General features: G+C 49.5%; 2 protein-coding genes across 3 annotated transcripts; both read left to right on the top strand.

Moving 5' to 3' along the window:
- The first annotated feature begins 1,103 nt into the window (after nt 1–1,103).
- Nucleotides 1,104–17,193, top strand: prkcea (protein kinase C, epsilon a). Its single transcript, XM_086137920.1, has 15 exons — nt 1,104–2,247; nt 8,674–8,737; nt 11,159–11,324; nt 11,408–11,442; nt 11,616–11,704; nt 11,780–11,909; nt 11,999–12,141; nt 12,285–12,384; nt 12,928–13,145; nt 13,283–13,456; nt 13,610–13,764; nt 13,870–14,008; nt 14,127–14,315; nt 15,483–15,629; nt 16,013–17,193. The coding sequence occupies exons 1-15, from the start codon at nt 1,903–1,905 to the stop codon at nt 16,160–16,162; spliced, it is 2,244 nt and encodes a 747-aa protein (XP_085994046.1). The 5' UTR covers nt 1,104–1,902; the 3' UTR covers nt 16,163–17,193.
- Nucleotides 17,194–17,757: 564 nt separating this feature from the next.
- Nucleotides 17,758–22,321, top strand: epas1a (endothelial PAS domain protein 1a). Of its 2 annotated transcripts, none has more exons than XM_086137922.1 (9): nt 17,758–17,897; nt 18,801–18,967; nt 19,236–19,426; nt 19,838–19,922; nt 19,994–20,094; nt 20,369–20,532; nt 20,761–20,867; nt 20,943–21,111; nt 21,192–22,321. In XM_086137922.1, the coding sequence occupies exons 1-9, from the start codon at nt 17,773–17,775 to the stop codon at nt 21,232–21,234; spliced, it is 1,152 nt and encodes a 383-aa protein (XP_085994048.1). In that variant the 5' UTR covers nt 17,758–17,772; the 3' UTR covers nt 21,235–22,321. The 2 variants fall into 2 exon arrangements, with proteins under 2 accessions (XP_085994048.1, XP_085994047.1); XM_086137921.1 differs by having other exon boundaries at nt 19,991–20,094.
- The last annotated feature ends 350 nt before the right edge of the window (nt 22,322–22,671 follow it).

Raw genomic sequence — 22,671 nt, 5'->3', positions numbered from 1 at the left:
ATATGAACCATTTTATCCTTACGGGTGTCGCAGGCATAATGGAGCTTTCTTCAGGGAACACCCTGAACTGGTTGCCGGCCAGTCGCAGGGCACACACAGACGAACAACCATTCATACTCACAATCACACCTTAAGACAATATAAAGTGTTCAATAAACCTACCATGCGTGTTTTTGGAATGTGGGAGGAAACCCGAGGACCCGAAGAAAATCTACGCAGGAACAGGGAGAACATGCAAAACTCCACACATGAAAACCATCGCCCGGAATCGAACCCATGACCACTGTGAGGATGACAGTTAACCAATTGCCCAGCAGCCAACCGGGCTTCAATGAGAAGTCATTTTCAGATTGTCAGAAATCGAAGGAAATCAAGGCGCTGTCATTTCCTAGGTAACGGCGAACCTACCACTATTTCGTCACATCTCAGTAGTTTCCCCCTCCCGTCACGGAAATTTCTCAAGTGTCAGTGAACACACCGTGCTGCAATCTGACGTCACATCCCGGAAGCGCATAAACCTGGGCGACGCGCCCAGATGGCCAGCAGGGGTCGCAGTTGCTCAGTTGCTCAGGTTTACAACACCCCTGGTTTCAGTGGCTATTTTCACCAACATTTAATGTACAATTGATGATTGTACATTTGGATTTCAATAATTTTCTACACAATATGTTTTATGTGTACCCACTAGCATGTGAACACGGTATTCTGATTAATATTGCGTTTGTGGGATGTGAATTTACCCGGAAAAAATTCACCAGTTTTTATTAATCAGAATACCGTGCTTAGACTTACCGTTGGCACATCAAACATATTGTAAAGAACCTTATGGACTTGAGTTCCCCTTTTAGGAGAAAAGTACAGACTGAAATGTATTTAAATGTAAAAGCAAAAACCAAAAAATTCAAAAAAACATCGACGAAATAATTATTTTATTAACTTGTTTGGTAGTCCTACAGAGAAGCAAAAATCTAATTGCAGAAGTGCTACATTGGCACGAACGCCGGCGACACTGACAGACACGACCGCGTGTGCGCGCCCCACCTCAGCCTTCCTGTCCTCGGGGGCGCGCGCGAGTGACGCGTTTTGCGCATTTCCTGCGGGCACGCGCGGAGACGGGAAGCAGAGGCAGACGGGGGCGCGCGCGCGCTTGGACACACTTACACACATGCACACGCGCGCGCGCGCGGACGCTCACACGCCCATATACACGCTCACACACACGCTCACACACACTCCGAGAAAATCGAACGATGGCGAAGAAACGGACGTGAATGATGTACTCGTGAACGCCGAGGAACCGAACACGCACCCGTAGCGGACTACTCGGAGCCGTCGTTTGGACGAGGGAGCGAGCCGTGAATTGAGCGGTTAAGCGGCGGGAGATTAATCTTTCGAATCGGAGGGGGGAGCGACAGCCCACAAACTGGGCCCCGGAGACCGGAGCGCCAATCCCGGATGGCTAGGCGCGGCTGCTCCCGCTCTCCCCCACCCTGAGCCCGAGCAAGGCACGCCGTGGACGTGTGTGGTGTGTATGCGTAAGTGTAGGGGTGACCGGGGGGGGCGGGCGACGGAAGAAGAAGAAGAAGACCGCTCACGGGAAGCCGTTAGTCGGCGTCCCGGGTTTGTGATCCCCGGCCTTGTTTCCACTCGTGCCCCAGCACAAACAAACAAACAAACGAGGGATCGGACGTCTTCATCCTTGTCATCCTCAGACCTGAGTACGTGCACACGGCTGCTATGTCTGCAGAGTCCGGGCATCATTATGGGATGTAGCCCCTCTGTGGAGTGAACGCCCCCTCACCAGCTCCCCCATTTCCCCACTCCACTCATTGGAAGGAAACTGTTTGGAAAAGGCATAGGACCGCCAAACAGAAAGCTCAAGGAAGGAAGGAAGGATCAGCCATGCCGGTGTTCAGCGGTCTCCTGAAGGTGCGAGTGTGCGAGGCGGTGGACCTGAAGCCCACCCCATGGGCTCTGCGTCACGCGGTGGGCAAGAGTGGCTCCTTCCTGCTGGACCCCTACCTGGCGCTCAACCTCGACCAGACTCGCCTGGGCCAGACGGTCACACGCACCAAGACCAACAGCCCCGCCTGGCACCAGGAGTTCTGCACGGAGGTGCGCGAGGGCCGCAGCCTGGAGCTGTCCGTGTTCCACGACGCGCCCATCGGCTACGATGACTTCGTGGCCAACTGCACCATCCAGCTGGAGGACCTGCTGCAGAACGGGACCAGGCACTACGAGGACTGGGTAGGTGGGCTTCACTGCAGCTTCTTGGGATCTTGTGACCGTGAGAATATTGATGTCTTGGTTGCATTTAATGGTCTTTGGTTTGAAAGTGGAGGATACAGTTCAAGAACACGTCACGTATTTATCATTTCACAGATTTTTGTGTGGTCATCATGCGGCACAGGAAGTATTTTACGGGCCCTGTTACGTGACTGCGGATAATTTGGCCTCAAGTCGTTTGCCTTCCATCTTCAGGAGTGATTGCATTGTCAGAACAGTTAAGCTAAAACTGCAAAGTGGCACCAAACCGGGTACTACCCCCCCCTCTCCAAAAATAGTGCAAATTTTAGCTGCTATCAAAACTGGGCACTCAAAACTAACCAATGCCACGTGTCGTATAAACTACAACCAAAAACAATTACCAAACCCACTCTTGCCAAATCAGGCTCGACTAATTTGTCATGTCAAATCTGCTAACTACCAAATCAGGTACTGCCAAAACCAGTTACCGAACTATGCCTTAGCAAAACCAGGTTCCAAACGGGCTAATACAAAACATAGGTACCAGATCAGGTTTAATAAATCAAAAACTAACCTCTCAAACCTGGTGTGCCCAAAACCAGGTGCCAAACTAGGTACCCGTAAGTACTAAAAGAGGTGGCAATCAAGTGCTCCCAAAACCACATACTAAACCGGCGACTACCAAATCCAGGTGTCAAATCAGCGACTAGCAAATAAGGTACTATCGAAACCAGAACCATGTAGTTTCAAAACCGGATGTCAAAGCTGGTACTGCTTCATCAGGTACCACCAAAACAAGTGCCAAATCAAATATAACCAAGCCAGTTAGCAAGTCAGCTCCCACTCATAAAGCTCGTTTCGTTAACGATGAACCACTGAAAAGTTTGACTGGAGTCTAGCGCCTACAAAGCCGAACCCCTCCGAGCTCTTCACTAAAACGTTTGTTGCGCTGTCCCAGTGTGTCCTGATCTTTTTTTTTTTTTTTTCCAAACTTAAAATCGATTAATTAGTTGGGGTGGCCATCTAATTCACCACATCCCTGGTGCCGGTCCTCCCTGCACAATTCTTCGCATTCCTCCCGAGGCTGGAAGGAACGGGAAGTTTCATTCCCGAGCGTCCAGGTTCCAAAGCGCATGTAGCGCCCCCCCCCCCCCCCCACTCCTTACTCCCAAACGAAGCTCTTTTCGGGACTTCTGGTTTCTTGTCATGTAATCAGATTTGACTCGGCACCGTGATGTCGGACCAGTGCATCCGTATGTCGCCACGTATAAAAGGGCCCGTTTGTTCGGGGGCCTGAGAGTTTCTCCTCAGCGTCAACATGTGATCTTGTCCGCCCCCCCCCCCCCAACCCCCCGGGACTTTTGTTTTATCTTGTCTCACTTCATGTTCCAACAAAAGGGGAATTCTGCCGGGCATTCTGGGTTCAATTAGCTGCACGTGCTTTCTGGAATTTAGCGCTGCAGATGCCTACGTTTTAATAAAGTGGTGCCTTGAATTAATTCATTTCAAGCTCATAACTCCATTGACCACCACATTCTGATGCCAAATAGCGAGTACCACATCAAGGTACCAAATCATTTACTACCAAATCGGATTGGACCAAAACTAGGTGCAAAATCAAATCAGGCAAAACCAAAACCTGGTGTCAAACCAATTATTTCCTGCTAATACCAAAAGCAGGTCTCGGAGCCCCATGTACGACCAAAACCAGGTGCCAAACCAGGTACTGACAAAACCAGGCATCAAAACGGGTCCAAACACAACACAGTGTTCAATCGGTCACGACCAAAACCAGATGCAAAATCTGGTCCCTGCAAATCCAGGGGTCAAACCAGCCACGACCAAAAGCTGGTTTCGATATTTTGCGACACATCGGATAAGTCCAAAACGTTTTTTTTAAATGATTCAGTTGCTTGCTGCGCTACACAATTGAGAAGGAAGTGTGCGAGAGAAAATGTTTCGGCACGTCGGCGAGGCGTTTAGTGACACGATGCTAACGCCACCTTTCGCTACGTATGTAAATAGGTAGAGGCACGCTCGCACCCTCGCTTGCCCAAGCTAAGGTCAGACCGTATGGATTACTCTGTTGATTGACCGTCCTCGTATTGATTAGCTCGCCGGTCAATCATTACATCACAGCAACGCAGCCCCCACTCCTCGGCCGCCATACTGGTGCGCTGTTGCGATGTTTTGAATTTTGACCGTGTCAGTAAGTAACCGATCCTTGACGTCGCTGGACATAATCTCCATCACCCCAAAAAAAAAAAGAAGTTTTTTGTGGCCATCTTAATTCAACGCCGGCTGTTAACATTTCATAGAATAAAATTGAAAACGATCTTCGCTGTTTTCGGCGCAAAGCTCGTCGAACCACGTGTCACCAAACATATTTCTTATTATTTAAGATCGCCTAAACTGAGGTTAGAGTTCAACCAAAACAAGATTTCCAAATTGTACCCTTCACCGCCGCTGCCCGTCCCTTTCCGTTCCGTTCCCTTCTCTCCGTCCATCCCGAGCAGCAGACTCGCCACCGGCCGGCGGCGTCATCGCATGGGTGAAATATTAACCAGGCTTTGATGCTTATTAATTGCCCCTCCAGCCCTCCCTCGCTCCCACCTCTGACCCCCCCTCTCCCCGCCCCTCCCTCTCAGTAATTGAGATGCTCTGTGAAGAGCGTCCCTATGGCGACGCTGACAGGCCGTCCCCTTGGTGACAGCCACTCACCTACAGACCAAGAGGAGGAGGAGGAGGAGGGACAACAAAGTACGCATGAAGGATTTCTGAAGGAGACCTTCAAAGACGCTTGTCAAAAGGGATTCCATATTCACGTGAAATTGAATGATTTCTTTTCAACTTTGGACATCGCGTATCACCAGTTCTGCCAAATCCAAGTACTGAACCAGGTACTACCTAATCCAGATGGCAAATTGGGTCCTATCAAAACTGGTAGTTACCAAAATCAGGAGCCAAATACGTGCGCTGACATCTTGTGGTGTGTTTGCTGTCATCGGGATGACACGGTCGCGCTCAACAGTGCGCGTGCGTGTGTGCGGAGGCGCCGGCTACGGAAAAAAACATCTTAATGTGGTAAAAATGGGGAATCTTGTTGCGTCCTTGGCGTTACTTTGCGCTCTCGTCTCAGCATTGGGATCTCGTCCTTTGTTTGTCCACACCGAGCTCATTCTAGGGACTCGCCGCCCATCACGGCAAAAGCGACGGTATCTGGACTATTGTCCGAAAAGAAGCCGCGTCGCATGCAGTCGTCGCTTTATGATTGCCTCTGCGTGTGTGCGTTGACATCGGTTCCGGTACTTTCTTCCTTTTTAGTCTCATCATGTCGACAGGCCGCTCTTTCCGTCACGGCGCCAGGCCATCTTAACCGAACACAAAGACACACATACTTGCCAGGATTAATGTCTGAAATACAGCCATTAGTGTCCCAATGTTGCCGGGTGGGAGGGTGGTGGTGGGGGGGCTGCACACTGTGCACCTCCTCTTACATGATTAGCCGTCTATGATGTTGCATTAAACTCGCACGAGGAGCATGCCGCTTCGCTCCGCGCGTACCTACTGGCGCTCGTGCGCGTGCGCTCGTTGCGACAAAACGTGTGCGAAGCTCATTGGAATGACCTCCGCCGATTTCGGCCTGCATTGCACCTCAAATGGGAGCGGATACGACGGACTAGCGCCAGTCCGCTTGAACTCATAGAATGTGTTTTCATGTTTTCACTGAAAACGCCATCTCAGCATTTGCAGTTGTGGACTTGGAGGAAAACAACAACAACAAAAAGACAAAAACTGCCAAACCCCGAGGCAAGATAGACGATATCACAAGAGCCGTTCCGAGTCAGCAGTCATGCAAACGAGAGTGCAGTCGATGGGACGAGATCGGAGGTGTTGTTTACAGCGGCCAAGGCCTGGGAAGACACGCGCACACCGGTTTATGTTCACATTCTCGCAAACGCGCGCGCGTGTGTGTGTGTGTGTGTGTGTGTTTATTTATATTAGTGTCTGTGTCTTTTCACGTGTGTATTCTGTGTTCTGAGGATATTTTCACGTGTATTTTTATGCATGAGGAAATTGTGTTTTTGGTGTGGGTGTATTTTAATCCATGTTTTTGCATACCCGTATTCATGTTTTTGTGTACGGTACTTTCAATTGTATGTCGCTTCGTGTGTGTGTGTGTGTATATTATTTTGTGTGTGCGCGCGTGTCATTGTTTATGTGTGTTGCCCTATTTGTGTTATATTTTCGTGTGTCTTTGCATCATCCGTTTTCACGCATTTATTTTCAAGCGTGATTGGATATCGTGTGTATGTTTGTGCGCGTGAGTGTGTGTTGTACATGGTTGCAGGCATCTCACGCTCGCTTGCGAAGGACCTTCACACACACACACACGCAAGCAGGCAAGTCATAGTGCGAGTGTGCCGGCGCTTCCTTGGCGGCCATGGCGAAATGTGTCATGTGACAGATGGATGTGGGAGGCGGCCTGTCAACGAGACTAAACGATCCGCTGGGGGCCACCATCTGAGTGGGAGTTGCGGGGGGGTGAGCGAGCCACTCGCACACTATTGATACAGTGTGTGCTTTGACTGGCCTGTCTGCGCCGCATATGGTGTGTGTGTGTGTGCGTGTGTACTGTATTCTCTTGGTGTGGTGTCAAGCTTGTACAGCGGCCTCCTGACTTCAGATGGCCCCGATTTATGGTTTGAGTTTAAAAATCAATTTTCCCCAATGAAATGAATTGAAATGACATTAGTCCGTTCCGGCCCCCATAAAAACACAACCATAAATTTTAGTTTTGAATGCAGAAAAACACACACTCTCTCACACACACACACACACGCACACACATTTATGCGTTTGTTGAAGTTCTCCGTCTCCTGCTGGTATGTGCTTCCTAATTGGACTAAGAAGATTAATGAGGCCAACTAGATTCTCCAGCCCTCTCCTCCCATCTTTTGTAGCTAGGCCGAATGTGTGTGTGTGTGTGTGTGTGTGTGTGTGTGAACTAAAGAAGAACGTGACACCCTCTGAGGATTCCAGTACATTCAGATGGATCCCGTTTAAGGAGCCTCCCTTCGCTCCCGCTTCCCTCGGAGCGACATTTTGTCTTTGTCTTCTTATTTGAGTTTTGTTGTTGGGTGACACCACAGTCATCTTTCGCAATGCCACGAGTCTGTCAGAATGCTCAATAAATGGAAACGATTTGTAACATCTCACGGCAAATAGAGGTCAAAAGGTTGCGGGACCAACGCTAGCACGTAGCCACCTAGCATGGTAATTGTTACTACGTCTTATTGTATGTTCAAGTTCGCTGTTTCCAGAGAGACTTTAGTTTGGGAAATTTCACAAAGTTTTACAGCCGAGTCTGGTGTCAAAACTGTCCCGGTCTGCCGGCATTGCGAGGAGATTTCCCAACCTGAAGGCGTCACCCCACCCTCCCGTTGGCAAATGGCGGGCGCGTGCATCTCCCTCTCGTTCAAATCCTGTCGAGTTACGCAAGAGGCGGCGTTTGAGGATTAGCGCCTGCTTTTCAAGGGTAACGGGGAGACGTCAAGAATCCCAATCATAATATTGGCAACGCGATGCAATCCAAAAAGTGAGAGCAAATAGCGCTCGGTTTTGCACCGCGTCATGATCGTTGTGCCGATTTATAGCCACGACAAATCGGGATGCTTGGTGGTGACCGGGTGAGGTGCGAAGCGTATGAATTGGAACCGTTTTGCTGTCTCATATTTATTTGCCAGCCGTGCGTCGAATCCTTCATGCGGTGCTGATGTGCGAGTTGGGCCGCTTGCATAAGAGGATCTGCGGCTGTCCCGCAGCTTAGCCAAAGATTTAAAGCCCCACCAACCCCCACGCGCCCCACCATTTTTTTTGGAATAAATTCACGCTCACTTTCCTCGTGCCCCTGTCCACCCCACCCCCTCCACCCCCCAGGTCTAATCTGTGTAATTGCGTGTGTATTGTAAGGGGATGATGTCATAAGGGCTTGAATAATTTGGTTGGATGTTGTCTTTTCGAACGTTTGGGGTCTTATCTCTCCTCGTAATCGCACACTCAAGCACACTGGCTCGATTCGATGTGTTTTTAGAGTGGGGCCTGAATGGTAAAAATGTCCATAGTGGATTTATTGTGTGTGTGTGTGTGTGGTGGGGAGGGGGGGGGGCGGTTAATGTATTTTTCTTTGAAACTCGGTATTCATTCATTCTCATTTTATTTTCGACTCGTTTTTTCTCGGGCCCCCCGAAATAAATTTTCACCAGAGCGAATCAAAATGTTCCTCTCACTGCTGCTCTCTGTTCTGCCTGTTTCTTAAATAGCTGGCCTGGGATGTGCCTGCAGAGAACTCAATCGCCATTTTTAATTTATTTAAAAAAAACACAAATAAAAAACAAAACAAGTTTTTGTCCCTTTTTTGTCCAGATTGACTTGGAGCCCGAGGGGAAGGTGTACGTGGTCATTGATCTGTCTGGATCTTCCACTGAGGGTAAGAGATGCACATGCGTGCCCACACACAGACACAGACACACACACACACACACACACACACACACACACACACACGCATGCACACGTTTGAAGATATTTTTGAGAAAAGCAATTCTTGAAAATCATTTCACCCTCCACTGTGATATTCTGCAGTCACTGCGAGCAACTCCAGTTGTGGGTGAAGTGGCAAAGGAAATGGAGCACTAAAATAAGCATGAAAAAAAAGTGCACTTCTATTTGATGGGGAAAACCGATTTGTTAAATTCAGTTGCACGCCGCACCAGCATATACTGTACACGCTGGACGATGCGCTATATACGACTCCCCTATATATAATTTAAGGTACGGCATGAAAAAATAAGTCAACAGGAGTGGCGCTCCACGTCATTCCATAAAGATCTGACTTCCAACGCGTACATTGGAGGACCTACTGTGGCCATCTTGTTTCCTCAAAGGACGGAAGGCACACAAGCAAGTCTGATACAAAAAAGCGCTCGCACCTGCACCTGTGCGCCCTCACGACCCCCCCCCCCCCCCCTGCCTATAAATAGACCCGCCGCCTTCCAGTGGGAGTGTGTACATGAGTATGGATGTGAGGGAGGGGAGGGGGTGGGCGGACGAGGAGGAGACGGCAGGTTCTCCGTGGCGACGGGACAGGGAGGGAGGAGGTTCTTAAAATAGCAGGTGAGATTGAGCTAAGGATTACGCACACGCACGTCAACCAAACGACGGCATCTTGGGCGCCATTGGACACACTGGCCGTGACCTCACAGTTGCTCGGCCACGCCCACTCCTGAACTTCCTGCCGGAGTTCATCCTGCCGGAGTGGGCGCAGATGGACGTAACTGCTGTGTGTGTGTGTGTGTGTGTGTGTGTGTGTGTATGCGCGCGCGTGCGTGCACCACCTCCTCCGCTCACTCTCGTCTTCATCGTTTTCTTGGCAGGAGGCAAATAATCGGACCCAATCTGACCATCTGCACTCCCTTGCTCCTTCCATCTTGATTCTGAAGTGCCGTCATTTCATTTTCCCCTCCATCCGTCCACTCCTCCAAATAATAAGAACGCGCCCGTGTGCGATTCATGTGCGGCCCTGCCGGTTCCAAGTCATATTTTTAATCCCGAATGATGATTGCGTGAACGTCTGCTCACTCAGGACTGGATGGATTACTGCCAAACATACCGTGCGGTTGCGTCTGTCGCCACGACGATCACTCTCTGCTGTTGTTAAGTGCATCTAACCTTTTTTTTTTTTTTTTTTCTGCCTTCCCGAATGTGTGTCTGCGTGTGTGTCTCCGGACAGATGGATGATGTATTATGTAAAACAAAAGTGATCCCACTGATGGCCTGTTTAGCTTGTTTAGCTGTCTCCACGCTCTCGCCAGCGTCTCACACACACGACAGAAATCCACGTTCACAGCGCTTCACTCTTAGCGTATGTTGCTTGTCCACTGCACAATGTAATCTTGCCTTTACAGACCCCGTCAAGTGAATTCAGAGATCTGTTTTGAAACACATGCCGTAAGGTCATTGCTGAAACTTTGGCATCCACCACGAGTCCCCTCCTCTTTGCCGCTGTACAGTAGAAGAAACTCGGAAGCTTCGGTTCGCGTCGGCCCTCGCAACGTACGGGTGTCCCTCGATATCTCGCCTGTAATTGAGCTCGGGAGGAGTAAGCACATCTCCGCCTCACCCGGGAGGGAGGTAAAGTAGGACGCCGGCAAGTTTGCAGCGCGCGTGGGAGGAGCGCGCGCGGAGGCGCTTCTCTTGTCTTAAGGTTGCCCTCCGAAAGCGCTCGTCTCTTCCGGGGAAGCCAACCGGCCGCCGAGCGCGTGAGGAGGAGTATTTTTATTTGAACACGCCATCCTCGCTTGTGCCAGCGCCCACACGTCGAGGTATTAATAGCGGGGGGAACCAGCACCACCCCCCCCCCTTCCCCCTTTTAAATGATGAAACCTTCAGCCACTTGGTACTTGAACCTTTGGCGGGGAGTTAATCCACCTCTTAATACCCCCACGATCACGTTGGGATGATAAAAACCATCAACACGATACAGTCGTCTCAATTTCACCTTGGTGTCAAAGCACAATGAGGTAGAACTTGTAGAAATTGTAACATAACACGATATCATTTTGAATTAAATGTCATGTTTTTGATTGAACTTTTTTGCATGAAAGAAATGTTTCAAGAAAAAAGGGTGATATGTGTTGTGATTGGAATGTGCACAGCAGGCCAATAAAAAGCCTGCAGCATCACAGACGCCGGAGATTCTGGGCCCATTAGATTGACCTAGCAACAAGCGGAATCTGAAATCTCATTGGCTGAAAACATCCACACGCATCCAAGCTAAACGCAACGAAGTGAACGAATGTCGCGTTCATCTCGTCTTTGCCTGACCTTTGACCCCCCGCTCTCCTCGCAGCCTCGGGAGCCAACGACAATGAGGAGCGCGTCTTCCGGGAGAGGATCGGCCCGCGGCGGCGCCAGGGGGCGGTGCGCCGGCGCGTCCATCAAGTCAACGGGCACAAGTTCATGGCCACCTACCTGCGGCAGCCCACCTACTGCTCGCACTGCAGGGACTTTATCTGGTCTGCGCATATGGACACACACACAAACACACACACACACACACGACACCACGGTACCATTAAATCTCTGTGCGACCTCGCAGGGGCGTCCTGGGGAAGCAAGGCTACCAGTGTCAAGGTGAGTGTTTCTCCAGGGCCAATCTCGATTTCAAACATGAATAAAACGGCGAAAGACGTGCCACCGAACAGCCGTCCGTCGCCACGGTGTGCTCTCGGCAACCAATGGTTACGTGATGACCACAAAGAAGAAGGCATCGCCGACGACATATCATGTTGTTGTTTTTCCGGCAGTGTGCACGTGCGTCGTCCACAAGCGCTGCCACGAGCTCATCATCACCAAGTGTGCCGGCATGAAGAAGCAGGAAGACACCCCGGAGGAGGTCAGCAGTCAGCATATTTGCGCAAGACGCGTGGCAGCATTTTGAGCCCTCTCTTCCTGTGCCCCCCGCCCGCAGGTGGGCTCGCAGCGCTTCAGCGTCAACATGCCGCACAAGTTCAGCATCCACAACTACAAGGTGCCCACCTTCTGCGACCACTGCGGCTCGCTGCTGTGGGGCCTCCTGAGGCAGGGCCTGCAATGCAAGGGTGAGTTTGGGGGGGGGGGGGGGCGGCGCTCGGAAAGGTCGGCCGTCGATGACGTCACCATTTGTGGCTGCTGTTTCCCAAATTTGCAGTGTGTAAGATGAACGTGCACAGGCGCTGTGAGAAAAACGTGGCCCCCAACTGCGGCGTGGACGCCCGAGGCATCGCCAAGGTCCTGTCCGACCTGGGAGTCACGCCCGACAAGATCTCCAACACGGCGCAGCGTCGCAGGAAGGTACGACGAGCGCAAAGGGAAGAGACAATTCATCGTCAGGGCGAATCTTGAGGAATATCAACACATACTGTTGACTTGGGGCAAAATATTTGGGATGTTTTTGTTTTGGTTGGTATGGAGACTGACGGCGCACGTTTCTGCAGTTGACGCCCGGGCAGGACCCTCCGCAATCTCCTCCGGAGCTCTCGCAGACGGAGAACAGCTTCAGCCAGCCGGCTGTCGCCACCTCGCCCTCGCGGCAGGGTAAAGATGCATCGGCTTCATCGAGACGCCGTGGAGAACGAAGCAAAGGCGCTTGATATTTGGAAAGATAACCACTCCAGAAACATTTGCTCAAGACAAACATCAAACACCTAAATATAGAAATCACTTGACTCGACGATGGGCGCAATCACCAAAGAGGCTTCATTTAAAAAAAAAAAAACCAAAAAAACCCAAGGATTTTTATTTGTATTGTACAAGCGAGTGTTTGGCAAACGACGTGAACAAATGTTGCGGCTTCTTTTGGAAGAAGTGTGAGTGGCCCACCGGAGAGCGAACCTGAGGAATTCTAACGCGCCGCCCACCGCCATTTGCTCGTCGCGGTTAGTCATCGGCGCTTCACACTTTTCCCTCGCTCCAGTTGACTCGTTTTATTGTCCAAAGTGCCGCTCAAGGCGACTTTTTCAACCGTTTCAATTCGTTTAGCCGCCGCATGTTCTCCATTCGGAATTGAGGGTGACGCTTTCCCAAGAGTGGTTGCGACCCCCCAACCCTCCCCAAACATGCGGCCTGTTCGCCCCGCAGACTTGGCGGAGTTGGATCGGCTGCAGGACACGCTGTCGCTGGACCAGCAGGGACCCCAGCACTCCTCGTCGTGCTCGTCGTCGTCCTCCTCCGCCACCTCCACCACCTCGTTGTCCATCGCGTCGTCGACGGGCGGCCGCGAGAACGGACAGAGCCAACGGAGGACCCTCAAGGACTTCAACTTGATCAAGGTTCTCGGCAAAGGCAGCTTCGGCAAGGTCGGGTTTTTTTTCACGTTTTCGCGCCAAAACCCGACCTGTCGGGTTCTAAACGACGCCCGACAACACTTCATCTTCAAACCGAACATGGGTCTGGTTGTCGAGGGTGATCTGACCCTTTTGTGTCCCGGTCTCAGGTGATGCTGGCCGAGCTGAAGGGGACGGAGGAGGTTTACGCCGTCAAGGTCCTGAAGAAGGACGTGATCCTGCAGGACGACGACGTGGACTGCACCATGACGGAGAAGCGCATCCTGGCTCTGGCCCGCCGGCACCCCTACCTCACTCAGCTCTACTGCTGCTTCCAGACCCGAGTAGGAAACGAAAACATCAGACGGTCTTAGAAAGGGTTGTCAAGCAGAAACCTCAAACGCAATCTCAAACCACGTCACTAATCTAGAAGCCCCCCATTGTGAGACCGTACCTAAGTCCTGTTCAGTTGCTCGCATGTCATTTGTGTTGGGCAGGACCGCTTGTTCTTCGTCATGGAGTACGTGAACGGCGGCGACCTGATGTTCCAGATTCAGCGCTCGCGCAAGTTCGATGAGCCGCGCTCGCGCTTCTACGCCGCCGAAGTCACGTCGGCGCTCATGTTCCTGCACCGCAACGGCGTCATCTACAGGTACGCCACATTGCAGATGTATCGGCGGGTTTCTTGTTTTGCCCGTCGTCCGTCCGTCTCGGAAATGTCTGCTCCCGTCGCAAAACAATGCGCGCTCATTGTCAGGGACCTGAAGCTGGACAACATCCTGCTGGACGCCGAGGGCCACTGCAAGCTGGCCGACTTTGGCATGTGCAAAGAGGGCATCATGAACGGCGTGACCACCACCACCTTCTGCGGCACGCCCGACTACATCGCCCCTGAGGTGAGCGCGGGCCACGCCCACAAATCGGACCATTGGCCGTGAAACCCGAAGATGCCGGCGGTGGTCCGTTTCGGTTGAAAGATGCCTTTTTTTGGGGGGGGGGGGCGCTGGGCTTCAGATCCTGCAGGAGCTGGAGTACGGCGCCTCGGTGGACTGGTGGGCGCTGGGGGTCCTGATGTACGAGATGATGGCGGGCCAGCCGCCGTTTGAGGCCGATAACGAGGACGACCTGTTCGAGTCCATCCTGCACGACGACGTCCTCTACCCCGTGTGGCTGAGCAAGGAGGCCGTGTCCATCCTGCGAGCGGTACGTGACACGACCTTGCTTGGGGAGGTCACATTTCCGTCGAGATCGGCGAAATGTGTTCCTCCACTCACTGGTCACTTCATTAGGGACACCTGCTCAGTGATCATCATCTCTCTACACTGGTATTGATAATTGGATTTCATATTTCGTTTTCTGCAATTTTCAAAATAATTGTGTACATCTTCATGACAGTTTTTTTTTTGCAAAATTCTATTTTTTAATCATTACTTTTTTTTCATTTAAACATTTTTTCCATTTCAATTATTGGGATTTAAAAAAAACTTTTTAAAATAGACATTGTCCATTTTTTTTCCTTCTCCTTTTAATATGTATTTTTTTCTTCAATTCAGTCTGGCACTTCCAGTGTTGCCACCGAGAGCAACATTTGGGTCGACTCCACCATTTCCAACTGCAAGGGTGTCCCTAATAATGTGTCTGTTGCTGTCTTTTTCACTGGCAACAACAACCAAACGTTTCATTCACATTTCCACCCACTCAAACCCACAAAAAGTGCTCTTGACGCCATTTAGCAGTGTTAGGATTGGCAAAAAAAATAAAAAAAGTCAGTCAGAGGTTCCGAACACTAACAACGTGATCATAGAGCCGCAAATTGCTGTTGCCGTACTTGACGGGCAGCGGGACAAAAGCGCCGCGCGCTTTCAGCGGCCGGGAACCGGCGGCCCTCGGCTGACCCGTCTCATTAGACGCCTCTTTGCGCCACCATTGCCGCAAATGTGGCGATTAACGCCGGCCCGTTGCGTCCCCGTCATTTAGCAGATGGAAGAGAGAAAGAGCAGGACACTCCTCCCGGGAAATTGATGGAATGCGTTGAAGTGCTGTGCGCGTCGAGAAAAACATCACCGACGGCGCTGGCGACGGACTGAACTCGCATGTTCACATTTGGGCATTTGCACATTCACAGATTAAATATTTTCAATTTATCCCCCCCTTTTTTTTTTTTTTTGTCTCACTGTCAGTCACCACTGTTGACCAATGCAAGTTGGCTTTTTTTTTTTTTTCTTTTAAAGGTTTCGGGCCATTTCATTGGCTGTGGGCTGAGATTGGGGCCAAAGTTTGATGATGTGACATGAACACAAGAAATTTTCTTCTGATTCAACTGCGTGTGTGTGTGTGTGTGTGTGTGTGTGTGTGTGTGTGTGTGTGTAGTTCATGACCAAGAACCCGGCCAAGCGTCTGGGCTGCGTGGTGAGCCAAGGCTGCGAGGAGGCCATCAAGACGCACCCCTTCTTCCGCGAGATTGACTGGCTGCTGCTGGAGCAGAGGAAAGTGCGGCCCCCCTTCAAGCCACGCATTGTAAGCAGAAGCCACCACCCAAAATTGCAAAGCTCCCAGAACCCCCTGGCACGCCGCGCCATGTTCACTCGGCAAAGGATGAGAATTCAAGCAGTGAAACGACGACCCCTGGTGGTGGCTCTGGAAGCCTTCAGCGGCATGCGATGAGTGACGGTGTTCAGATGGTGGCGCTGTCGTATTAGAATTAGTTACAGGCAAGGTGTGCGTGGGCCAGGGGAATGTACCTCGGTGCGGGCAAGTGTGCGCGTGCGTGGCCCTTCTGTACACAATAAGGCGGCCCATTTTCAGTTTATATTTAAATTGTCATTGTTTTTATTCGTGCAATCTGATCCAAATATTTTACTTTTTGCGGCATTTTTTTAAAAAAATGATTCCTTCCGCAGAAAACCAAGCGCGACGTGAACAACTTTGACCAGGACTTCACCAAGGAGGACCCCGTGCTCACGCCCACCGACGAGGCCATCATCCGGCAGATCAACCAGGAGGAGTTCAAGGACTTTTCCTACTGCGCCCCAGAGGAGACGCACACCTAACACACACACACACACGCACACACAATCACACAATCACGTGCACACACCCGCACTCTTTTTGACGCTATTGTGACTCTACACGCATTGTCGTCATCGTTCATGTCGTCGCCTGGATTTTCGGATGAACATGGAGCATCCGCTCCAATCCACTTTGACACACGTGAAGTGAATCCGGAAAGTATTCACAATGCTTTTTGCTTTTCCCACAATTTGTTATGTGAAATGAATGAAAATGCGGGGGAAAAAAGTTTTTGAGACTTGACGTTAAAATGTTTTTGGGAACCGTACCCCGTTATTCGTGGGAACCCACGCTTGTTTGTTTTTTAACCTGATCTCTCACCTATTATTGCAACTTTTTTTTTAAGGCAGTTAGGAGGGAGTGTCAATTATTTGCAATCTGCGGTTTCCCTGAGTCCATCTAAGATAACGTGGAAAAAATGAAGAGGTCTGAATACTTTCCAGATCCACCGTACACACACTCGCACACGGCTTCTTCCTCTCAGCAGACCGCCTGTGTGTGCGTGTGTATGTGTATATATAGATATGTATCTATATCTATATGTATCAATCCATATATTAGCCTGTGTCGCGTGGCTGCATTGTGTCGTTGTCGTTGGCAAGCTTGTGGCGCATGGACAAGCACTTCCCTGTTGTCTTTTAACGGCCCTCGTTATGGACCAGTTCGGGCCCTGAATCTCCCCCGTTTTGTGCAATATATCCCCCCCATCATATCTCTCTATACTCTATATTTTATGGCTTTTTAAAAAAACAACATCGTTCTCAATTGGTATGAATGACGCCCTTGTCCATCCAATGAATGTGCAGCTTACTCACAGGCTATTGAACTAATTACGACGAGCCGGCGTTTTGTCCCGAATGTACATTTTGGCTCGTGCGCTTGCGTTTTCCAACGGTTACCAGCAGTGTTTGCCCCTCGACCCCCCCTTGCACCCAAACCGCTTGCTTTACTTTTTCTTTTCTTTTTTTTTTTTGTATTCTAATTATTATTGTAAAGTATATTATCCGAACGACATGTTTGTGTATATCACTCTCAACTATAATATTGTCGGTCTGTTACAGCCACACACACACACACACACACACACACACACCTGTGTGGGTGCGAAAGAGGGGGAACATCTGTCTAGCCATTTACACAGCATCCAAAATGCTGCACAAAATGCGCATGCCAGAAATCGTACAGTGTACACATTTACACATTACATAAATACCCATGGACCATTGTTGCGTGCACTGTAATGGGGGGGGGGGGGGGGTTCGATGTGTGTGTGCGTGCGTGCGTGTAGTGAAGCTTCGCGCAATCCAGGGATTAGCCTGAACCCAGTCACACTATCTTACTCTGTGCCAAAAAAGAAAGAAAAGAAAAAACTGAACTGAAAACAAACCAATGTAGTGCAATGGCATTCAGGCCCTGTCGTCTGTCTGCTTGTCCGTCTGTCTGCTCTGACTCCAATAAAATGAAAAAAAAAAAAAAAGCAAAGCACCCGAGCCGGTGACAGCGCTCCTCCCGCGTCCTTCCTTCCTTCCTCTTTTTTCACGCTTGTGAGGCAGTGGCCGATGCGTGCAGAGGGGAGGGCAGGGGAGGTGGGATGCTCTTTCTCCCCTCAATGACCTTTGAACTGCAGTTCCGCTCTCATCACCGCCGTCTAATTGATGACGGACGACCGAGACGGCCGACGCTCAGCGCGATGAGAGTTGACAAGGAGAGGAGAAGGTAAATTGACTTTTATATTCAATTGCTTTTTATAAATTGCATTGTTGTAGCCGTTTGTCCAGACTCGTAATGATGAATTGACAAAGTTTATAAAAGCAGTCTAGAATTACTGTTATGAGAGAATGACCTTAATTCAATGTTTTGGCTCCTAATTGAGTTCTAAATTTGAATAGAACTTGCATGCGGCTGCCGTACTGTCTTTTCTCCCCAAGCGTTGACTGGAGGGGATTTCGGTCGGCTTCAAAAGACGAAATGCTCTCACATAAAAAAATAATGAACTCCGCTCAAACTTTACTTACGGAGCACTTGAAAAACAACCACAGCGGCATACAAAGTGCTGTACATAAGGTCCAGCACTAAACATAAAATGAAATGGATAAAATAAAATAGAAGCATCCCCATTTCTGCTACGATGGCTTGGCAAGTGAAAAAAAAATTCTAAAACAATTATTGGAGGGAATTTTGAACGGTTCCAAATGGCAAACAATATTGGCGCAAAAACTTTCGGTTTCTGCGAGGTAGCAATAAATAAATACATCAAGAAAACCCAACTAGAACATCAGAATTTTATTTGGGGTGGGAGAGGATATTTTAAAACGTGGCAGGTGTATGCTGCTCCTGTTGAACGTGAGTTGCAATGTAATTGATGAATCCTGAACACAGCACATCCCCAGCTATGAGAGGGTGTGCACACTTCTGCAATCCCACTATGTTAATGTTTACTTGCTCACTGTGAGGGTGGACAAGGTTTTGTAAGATTGATTTCACTTGCCGATATTTTAGTTATTTAGACTAGGGGTGTGTTGACTTTCTCTATCCACTGTATGTGACTTCATCCCACCTCTGGCTGTGCCGCATGCAGTGCATGCCAGCTCATGACATGGCAGCATTTCTCTCTGGCAGGGCGATCAGTCGCGAGGCCGCCAGGAAGCGGCGGCGAGTGGAGGCGGAGGTTTTTGCCGATTTGTGCCGCCTGCTGCCGCTGCGAGCGTCCGTCAGGGATCACCTGGACAAGCCGTCCGTCATCCGCCTGGCGCTCTGCTACATCCGACTCAAAGCGCTGCTGCAAGGTGATGCGCCGCAAAGCTTCAGCTTTGGGAAATTTTCTTTTAAGAAATGTTCATATTTAGATATATCCATGTGGATGTTTTTTGTTTTCTTCTTTTCAATATTGTTTCTGAATTTATCTTGAATCATCGCATGATGTATATCGACTCATACAGCACAATAATAAGAAGAACACGCCGTTCCGTTTTACTCACAAATACTGACGTGGTCTAATCGAATTTTGGGGAAAGTGGGTGATGTTTTGCTTCATCGCTGCATCGCAATCCACAGACGAGATGCACGTGTCAAAGATTTTCACGGGAGGACCTGACCTCCGTCTGGATGTGAAGGACGCCACGGAGGCCGCAGAGGAGTCGGAGGTCTACCTGACGATCTTGGAGGGATTTGTGATGGTGGTGTCTTCCGAGGGGGACATGATGTTTCTGTCTGACAACGTCAGCCGCTACCTCGGCCTCACACAGGTATACTCACATCCAGTTCAAGTCTATCTGATCAGACGCCATGCCAGACACTGCACGTGCGGGCACACAGGGCTTCCTCCCGGGGCCCCTGAACTTATCATCTATCTCCTCTCCATCGACCTCATTTCCATTAAATGAAATGTTCTCGATCACTGCTTCGCAGATGACATCCACCTCTACTCTCCTCCCTCAACTCCTGCTTGTCGGAAGTTAACTCCTACTCACTTTAACTGCGATGCCTTGTGTTTTTATTCATGTCTTTTTCTTCTTGATATTATGCCATTTTATTGTTGTCTTATGTATGTGCTGTGCCCGTGAGCATGTGGTACTACGTATAAAATACATGATTATTCGTATGCACACACACAAAGGTAAAAATGCCTATTGAGGATTTTGTTTCCCCCCTCTGAGACTGAGTTGATGGGCCACAACGTTTTTGAGTTTACTCACCCGTGTGACCACGAAGAAATCAGAAGTAACCTGCGCCTTTCTGCAGGTCTGTGAGCATATGCGTGTATGTGTGAGCCGAGTACACGAGTCATTTTTGTTTTGTTTTATTTGAAGAAGAAGGGTTTTGGAGCGACGCAAAGCGGGACTTTGTGGTGAGGATTAAAAGCACCCTAACTTTCCGAGGACGAAGCACCAACCTCAAGTCGGCCACGTGGAAGGTTGGTCATAAATTTGGACATTAACATTTTTTTTATTTTTTGCACTTGTATGTCTAATTTATTTATTTTCTTCTCTGTCTTTGTATTTTGCTAAAATCATATTTTCACTATTTCATTTGCACATTTACATTTGTCACCAGCTTATTTATTTATTTTTTTACAACTTGTACTCATTTTTTTAATGATTTTTCTTCATGAGCATTTTTTGCAATTCTTTTCCTTTGTACATTTTGTGCACGTGATGTGTCCATGTTGCTTTGCGACGGCACCGTAGGTGCTGCAGTGCCAGGGCCGAGCGAGGGCCTGCGCCGGTCCCTCCCCGGCCTCATGCCTGCTGCTCACCTGTCGTCCTCTGCCCGTGTCTCACACGCTCCTCTGCGCTCGCACCTTTGGCAGCCAGCACAGCATGGACATGAGGTTCACGCACTGCGACCACAGGTGAGCCCAAACACTCTCGCGAAGGTCACATCACACATTTTCCAACAAGTGTTGGCGAGATTTTGTGATGGTCCGATGAAACCAAGGTTGAATTTTTCAAAGTGGAGGGAATTCTGAACAGTTCATCATAGCAGGCAATGTGGATCTGGGGCCTTAGAGCAAGTGGAGGGAATTATGAGCAGGGGTGTGTGCACGTGTGTGTCTGTGTGTGTGTGTGGGTGTGTGAAGAGTGTCATCAATTTTAGGGTACACCCCTCACGAGCTGGTGGGCCGCTCCATATACGAGCTTTGTCACACGCTGGACACAATCTGTTTGACCAAATATCACATCAACTGTGAGTAGAGAAGGTGAAGCAGCATGTGACTCAACCAAGGTTTTTTTTTTTTAAACTGTTGTTGGTGTTTTCCAGTGTACTCCAAGAGCCAGTCGGTTAGCGGTCACTACAGGATGCTTGTGAGGGGCGGCGGGTACGTGTGGGTGGAGAGCCACAGTGCCGTGGTACCAGCGGCCCGAAGGTCCAAGTCAAGGACCGGGGCCTCGCAGCCCCACTTGATCCTCTCCGTCACCTACGTGCTAAGGTATCCGCATGGATGCGTTGATGTTGCGAGCTCTTGGCACAATATCGCAATTGTGCAAATGTGTTTGTGTGTTCGACAAGTGACGTGGAGGAGACGTTTCTGCAGCTCTCGCTGGACCAATGAATGCGGCGTCGACGCGTGACCTGCACCCGAGGACCTGATCAAGCCCTTAAAATGCTCTTTTTTTCAATTTTTTTTTAATTGGAGCCCGCCATCATGGTTTGTAGTTGTTTCAGTTCAACTTGGAACTGAAAAACATTTTTGAAAATTCACCCCGAGGATCCATGCTCATGATATTTGGTAGGTACGTCATTTCAGGATCATTTTGGACATTTGTATAATTCAATGTCCAAAACCAGTTTTGCTTAGCAACATGCCATTTGGTCCACATATCTATCTGGAGTAGACCCACCAAAAAATCCCAAGAAGCCATATCTGAAAAGACACAGGAAGTGTGACATTTTGCCGTTTTTGGATCATTCGAGATATTTGTAAAATTCAGCCCCTGAAACCAGGTCTACTTGGTCACATGTACTTGGGTGCACATATCTATCTCAAAGTACACCCACCAAAAAGTCTATTTCAGATTGAATTTGAGACTCAATTTAGGCATTTTCATGCTCGTACTCAAGCTGTGTTAGCCCAAAAGCCAAGACTGATTGTTGATGGTTTTGGTTGCGGTCGGCAGGCAGGCAGTTATCTGGCCGCAGTGCGCGAGACTGTCGAAAGTGACCCGTTTGACTTTTTTTTGACCCCTCTCCTCGCTTCCTTTGGGGTTTCCTTCTGGGTCACCTGACACGCGGGCTGATACCGAAGGCGTCAGACGGTGGCCACACACACGCACACACGTTGGGAGTGTGTCAACGTGTGTCGATGGGGAGATGTGAGCAGACGCGAGGCCAAGCCGCAACTTCCTGCATAGTCGCTCAGTAGGAGAGTTCTCGTGGGAACCGTTTCAACTTTTTACCCCTCGGCCCTCCTGCGCACTTGCTCGCAGTTTCGATTCAACTGACTTTACCACAATGACCAGAGAATACCTTCTCGGTTCCAGGGTCGATGGCTGACTAACATGTCGCCTTACACGTGTTTTGAGAAAACCCAGCCCGGAATCGAACCCCACATCTCTCAACTGCCAGACAAATATGCTGACCGCTGAACTACCGCGCTGCGATTATTCAAAGGCATTCAAATAAATCTGACTACAGTCTAATATTTTGTCTTGGCCTTTCATTGCTGCATCGAGTAGATGTGACGTGTGGCTTGTACTGAGGGCTTCACACCGGTGCAGTACTGTCATGTGGAAAGACACTGGCGCCCTCTAGTGTTTGTTTCCTGTCAGTAAAAAGAAATTGCAAAGCAGTGCTTCCCGCTGTATTGTGTGAAGGCATTCATTTGACATGAGAAAAATCTCAAGGGCACACCGCCGAACAACAATGTGGAGAAGAAAGATGAAAATATATACATTTTTGTTCACACACACACAAAAAAAAATCTAACCAATTGAAAATTGACAAAAGAACACCCTCGTTTTTGCACATTTAACATGGTCCTATAAGTTCC

The sequence above is a fragment of the Hippocampus guttulatus genome, chromosome 19 (genome assembly GCF_054856545.1).
Source record: "Hippocampus guttulatus isolate MCC_2025c chromosome 19, RoL_Hgut_1.0, whole genome shotgun sequence".
Taxonomy (NCBI): domain Eukaryota; kingdom Metazoa; phylum Chordata; class Actinopteri; order Syngnathiformes; family Syngnathidae; genus Hippocampus; species Hippocampus guttulatus.
Note: the sequence above shows the minus strand (reverse complement) of the source record. Positions and strands in the feature narration are given on the sequence as shown.